This window comes from Hippocampus comes, unplaced genomic scaffold (genome assembly GCF_001891065.2).
Source record: "Hippocampus comes isolate QL1 unplaced genomic scaffold, H_comes_QL1_v1.1 scaffold122, whole genome shotgun sequence".
In the NCBI taxonomy this organism is placed as follows: Eukaryota; Metazoa; Chordata; class Actinopteri; order Syngnathiformes; family Syngnathidae; genus Hippocampus; species Hippocampus comes.
The window spans coordinates 1712240-1718905 of NW_017842059.1; the positions used below are offsets into that span (position 1 = coordinate 1712240).

General features: G+C 42.6%; 1 protein-coding gene across 1 annotated transcript in view; it reads left to right on the top strand.

The window, feature by feature from the left end:
* The window catches only part of rinl (Ras and Rab interactor-like), an 11114-nt gene extending 8272 nt beyond the window's left edge, over positions 1-2842 (top strand). Inside the window, exons 8-11 of the mRNA XM_019861190.1 lie at positions 5-283; positions 1135-1452; positions 1561-1692; positions 2190-2842. Of these exons, the coding sequence (XP_019716749.1) occupies positions 5-283; positions 1135-1452; positions 1561-1692; positions 2190-2533 (1073 nt within the window). The 3' untranslated portion in view covers positions 2534-2842. The remainder of the gene's footprint in view (positions 1-4; positions 284-1134; positions 1453-1560; positions 1693-2189) is intronic.
* The last annotated feature ends 3824 nt before the right edge of the window (positions 2843-6666 follow it).

Sequence of the window (6666 nt, forward strand, 5' to 3'; positions counted from 1 at the left end):
GCGGCAGTGGGCCAGGCTCTCGGCAGCCTGGTATGTCAGAAGAAGTGGCTGACCCACCGCGTGCTAGAGCTGAGCAAGAAGAAACGCGGCTTGTTTGCAGATGCCGTTAGAGAATTTGTGGAGGTGACGCTGCAGAGAGCAACTGATCCTGGGGCCTTAACGGGGTCAGAGTTCTTACAGGAAGTGAGGTCATCACTCACTTTGCTGAGAGAGACTCTCTTGGACTACCCCGATATCCAGGCACTGCTGGACAGTATGACCGACCTAAGTGATTCCGAGATAGGTGAGTGAGCTCAGAGTGGGACATTTTTGAAAATGGTTCTTTCTAATGAAAAGTAAACTCTCACTGTTTTATTCTTTCTTAACTTTTATCATGTGTGCCTCCATTCACATACTACTACAACTGCTGCGACTGCTACAATGACTACTAGGGCTATTACAATTACTAATGAATAGTGCTGTCAGGCGATTAAAAAAATTGTGTGATTAATTAATTAGGGTCTGTAATTAATTATTGTAATTAATCTATTTTTTAATCTCATCTAAAAATTACTGAGAAAACCCCGATTTTTGTTTTAAATTTGTTACATTATTGAGAACTCTCACATGCTGCACTATTTTCACCTCTACACTCCTCACCGCAGCTGACTAAGCCCGCCCAACTCCAAAGGGAGCCTATCAGCTTCGGCTAAACAAGCCTCAACATAATGGCAACCAATCAATGTCCACTTCAGGCTGTGACTGACAGTTGTTTCCCCACCCTCAACAACTCGAACACAGGAGGCCAACGCATAAAAAGGGCTATTAGAAAAAAGCAACTAACCTACAGAAACAATTAAGGTACAGATTAAAATTTAGATTAACACGATAAAAAACGCGCTGTGATGTAATTAATTAATCGCAATTAACGCGATAGTTTGACACCTCTACTAGTAATCATCATCTTCATAATAATAATGATGGTAACCATTATCATGTATTAGGGGGAATACTTTATTTTAAATCCAAAAAGGCCACATTTTATAGTCTATATGCACTATGTACAAGATACCACCACTGTTGGAAATTATGATTGCCTTTTTGAATTGTCTGTGTCGGTCATGTAATATTTCCGTGTCTGTGTCATTTCTTTAGACTCCCTGGTAGAGATGTCAGTGCATAAGGTGGCCCTTAAGCCTGTGTTGGCTCACATCTACTCTTGCATTCATATCTGCCGCACCAATGACGGCAGTCTGCAACGGTTGGAGAGCAAACAACGTGTTCTGGAAGACAACGGAGTGGAGGCGCTGGGAGGAGCGGCTGGAGTTGGAGTTCCTGACTCAGTCACTCTTGAGCGGATCCAGCAAAGGTGGTTGAGGATGCACGAGGCCTACTCCCCAAACAAGAAGGTCCATATCCTGCTCAAAATCTGCAAGAGCATCTACCACAGCATGAGTGCCAGCGCCAGCTCAGGTAGCCTGCTGATTATTTTTATTGCTTTTATTTTTATTTTTTAAAGCACATGGTTAAGAGGAGAAACCATACCCAGCATGGCCAAAGCACCAGTCTCTTTTCTTACAGATGTGGTGTTTGGAGCTGATGATTTCCTGCCTTGCTTGACATGGGTACTTTTGCGCAGTGAACTGGTCAATTTGCAGATAGACACCGACTACATGATGGAGCTACTGGACCCCACACAGCTGCAGGGAGAAGGTCCGGAAGATAGAGTAACGCTCACCTACATGCAAAAACAAACAAACAAGCAAAATTACAGTGCCACCAAAACACATGCGTCATGGTTTATACTTTTCAGCTTTTTTGATAGCTTCAGATGCAAATGATGCATTTCGACAGTTTCATTATTGTTGTAGATACTTTATGTGTGGATTTCTGTTTGGCCAAGTGATTCCCAAGCACTCTGCCGTGGCAAATTAGTGTGCTACGAGAGAGGTATGATTGAACTATACATTGGTCTAAAAATTATTTTTAAAGATCAGTTTGTGTCTTTCTTCACTTCCTGCAAATATTCCCGCATGAACAAAATGCACACAAGAGTCAAACCCTGGACCTTGGATCTGTGAGGCTGACGTGCAAACCACTAGACTGTGATTCATTCATTAAATTACAACCATATTATGCACCCAATAAATGTGCAATGTGTTCGAGGTGCCATTGCTTTTACAATTCTCACATTTTTTTTCCATCAACAGGTGGCTACTACCTGACAACCCTGTACGCCGCTCTCTACTACATCAGCAGCTTCCAGCCACGCTTGGCCGCCCGTCAGCTTAGCGTCGAAGCCCAACACTCTCTCAGCCAATGGCATCGCAGGCGCACCCTGCACAGCAACCAATCCCGTCACAGTACGCACCGACGGACCATTCGCAGACAGATGTGTCCTGAGGAGTCAGTGCAGGCTTCCGTGACAGAGAGTTCGGATGTAGAAGAAAGTGGGGAAGATGAGCCGCAACGGGAGACAGAGAGCGACGCAGAGACTGAAGGTGAACGCACTGAGCGGCAGCATGGACAGGATGCAGACGAGGACACTGAATGAGGATTGGAGGAAGAAAGGACATAAGATTAAAAATGTAAGACAACGTGGACTATGTTTGCTGAAATGGCTACTACATTGGCTTTAACCACGGCTAACTACCACATAAAGTCAAAACATGACTTGTTCAGGATTTAAACGCAGGAAAACCCTTCCGTCACACTGAGCCTACAACCTGAATCACATTACACAGGCGACTTGGTAGTTGGCAAGGCCAATTTTTTTCTTCATAAATCATACATTCTACATGTTTTTTTATAAATCATATACACACATATACAGAGCTGAGTTAATCCTACATTCTGTTCATTTATTGTGCATTTTTTTTGACTGGGGCTAAGAATATCCATCCATCCATCCATCCATTTTCTGATTCGCTTTATCCTCACAAGGGTCGCGGGGGGTGCTGGAGCCTATCTCAGCCGTCTTCGGGCAGTAGGCGGGGGACACCCTGAACCACTTGCCAGCCAATTGGAGGGCACGCAGAGACAAACAGCCATCCACGCTCACACTCACACCTAGGGGCAATTTAAAGTATTCAATCAGCCTGCCATGCATGTTTTTGGAATGTGGGAGGAAACCGGAGTACCCGGAGAAAACCCACACAGGCCCGGGGAGAACATGCAAACACCACACAGGGAGGCCGGAGCTGGAATTGAACCCGGTACCTCTGCACTGTGAGGTCGACGCGCTAACCATTGGACCACCGAGCCGCCTGCTAAGAATATTATCATTGTTATTGTCATACATGTACAGGAATGACATTTGCAACTATATCTTTTCAAACTATGCAAGCCGCCCGCTAAGAATATTATCATTGTTATTGTCTGTCATACATGTACAGTAATGACATTTGCAACTATATCTTTTCAAACTATGCAAAAAGCCTGTCTGACATGAATTAATGATTCCTCCTTGATGAATGTTTCAGAGAAAGTGAAGAGTCCTTTTATCTGCTACGTTGCAGGTACAGTACTTGTTTTTGTAGCTGCAGATCTCCAGCCTGTGTCAAAACGTCCTCTGACGTGACTTCTGTTTCTTACGTTGAGGATGTATGATCATTGGCATGCTGTTTTACTCGTTCACTGTTCAAATTTCCTCTGTGAACGTTCAAACACCAACAGGTGCATATTTTTCCAGGCGCTTGTGCAGGTGTGGTGGTAGAAACACAAAGTTCTCGGGACGGTTTCAAACTCCCTTTTGAAAAAAAAAAAAAACACATTTATAGCATAGATTTCAAGAGTCACACCATTAGCACTATTTCCTTTGATTTAGCAACCACAAGTACATTTCAAATCTGTTGGAGGAGACACATATCAAATTTGGCTCGGGGTATTTTTTAGGTCAACTTGGGGAAAAGTCACCAAATTTCACGGTGGAAGAATTACATTGTAGGTATTTTTATTCCTGGCAAAAATGGGTCACATTTGATCACGACAGTATGTGGGGTTGAAGTGATGTTGTGTATGCGAGAGCTTTTCCCTTGAAATGCATGCGGGCATATTTGAATTGAAGAAAGACACCAACATAAGGTACTTGTTTTTGCAGCTGCAGATTTCCAGCCCGTGTCAAAACGTCCTCGGACGTGACTTCTGTTTCTTACGTTGAGGATGTATGATCATTGGCATGCTGTTTTACTCGTTCACTGTTCAAATTTCCTCTGTGAACGTTCAAACACCAACAGGTGCATATTTTTCCAGGCGCTTGTACAGGTATGGTGGTAGAAAGTTCTCGGGACGGTTTCAAACTCCCTTTTGAAATCGTTTACCAATGTCCCAAGGAAAAAAAAAAAAACACATTTATAGCATAGATTTCAAGAGTCACACCATTAGCACTATTTCCTTTGATTTAGCAACCACAAGTACATTTCAAATCTGTTGGAGGAGACACAGATCAAATTTGGCTCGGGGTATTTTTTGGGTCAACTTGGGGAAAAGTCACCAAATTTCACGGTGGAAGAATTACATTGTAGGTATTTTTATTCCTGGCAAAAATGGGTCACATTTGATCACGACAGTATGTGGGGTTGAAGTGATGTTGTGTATGCGAGAGCTTTTCCCTTGAAATGCATGCGGGCATATTTGAATTGAAGAAAGACACCAACATAAATTGAGCTTGTGCTTATGAGTGAGTGAAAAACGGACTATCCGAGCCAGATGCCCCTCTTCAACTCAAAAAGACAGTAATACCTTTGTACCACTAGGGGGCAGTTATGCACGTATCCGACCTTCTATTCTTCTAACGCTTGTCCTCATTGAAGGTGCGCACAATGGGTCACCAAATGATAGACCCCAAGTAGCACATCAGTAGCTTGCAGGCCAGGCAGCTGTTTGGATAATGGATGGGTTGATGCATTTTACATATAAATATGCTGGTCAATGGGGCAAATTTGCAAATTCGGAAGTGTGTATGAAAGAGGTAGCATTTTTCATTTATCAATTGAAATAATTTTTTTAAAAGGCCCACTGCTGCAGTTGCAGAAGCATGTGTATTACATGCATCACAATTATTACCGCTTTTAATTAGATTTTTTATATAATATGTCACTTTTTCAGTCAGCTCTTTTAGTTTTATTGAGTGGTACCTGTAAAAATTTGCATGATTCAATATCAAGCAAAGTCAATGACAGCAGGCGACACTATTGTTGCAAGCTGCTACTGCTGCTGTTGTTGTCTTGACTTGGAGGTCGATAAAGAACACAAGAGCAGTTTTGGACCAATTCATTCTTTGGCAATGAAGGCCGCGTTGAAGCTAACAAGGAAACCGATTGAGCGCACGACTTGTTTGAGGAACGCACGGAGCCTTGAGGACATCAAGAAATCTTGAGCACAAACTAACTTGCAGCCAGGAAAAGAAGAGCGAGATACATTTGAGATGTACGACTGCAGAATGGCGGCTATGTTCCAACCACCTGAGTCAGCTGACAAGCTTACACAGTGGTGGGAGGGCCAAGGTATTGTACTTGTATTTCCAGTGAGAATTAATTCATAAACAGCAGGTAGGTCGACAAGTAGTGTGTTGGAAGCTGTACCCATGCGCATGTGATAATGCTGAAATTGAGTCCAGACATAAAATGGACCTAAAAGCCCAAGTGAAATTACTTAATTCCTTTCATGCACCAAGTAACCTGATAACATGATTAGCTGTCCACTGTGGTAACCGCTGTTCCTGAAAGGGTTAAACGGCTTTGCTTCGGTTTGGTACATTTTATTACATGAAGACGAAACATACAAACATATACGCAAAATAATAATTTTTAAAAACTCATACATGATTACCCCAGACCATAACCAACCCCACTCCCCCACCACCCCGCTTCACTCAGCTGCTCTCCACCTACCTCTGGAACAAGTACATTTGCCCCCAACAAGTCATTTTGGAAAAGAAAATATATGTACCAGGACTAGAAACACATTGCATTGCAATTCTGTTATCAATCACGATGTAATCAACAGCATGTATGTATCCAATATCCTCATGAATGCACATAAATGACGCACAAACACATGTAAATAGTTATACGCAGGGGCACTTATGTAAATGTTACACACAAACAGCTCAATGTACACGCATATGGAAACATCGATATGTACCAGGACTAGAAACACATTGCATTGCAATTCTGTTATCAATCACGATGTAATCAACAGCATGTATGTATCCAATATCCTCATGAATGCACATAAATGACGCACAAACACATGTAAATAGTTATACGCAGGGGCACTTATGTAAATGTTACACACAAACAGCTCAATGTACACGCATATGGAAACATCGCTGAATTCTTAATGACCAAGCCAATCAAATTTGCCTAATGAGACATCTGGCTTTTTGCCTGCATGTTGATGTCAAGCACCGAAACAGCTGGCAAAACACACACACACACACACACACACACACACACACACACACACAAGCAAAACTTAAGGATGTGTTAAAAGGAGAATGAGAATGAATGATCAGAACAAGACTGGCGCATGGTCGCCCCACCATATATTTCATATGCAATATATTATGCATACATGAGTGTGCGTCTAAAATACTCACCACATTCATGAATTAGATATATGACTGTGTGTGTATGAGCGAGAGTGTGTGTAAAATGGGAGTGTGGGGGGGGGGCGGAGGACAGA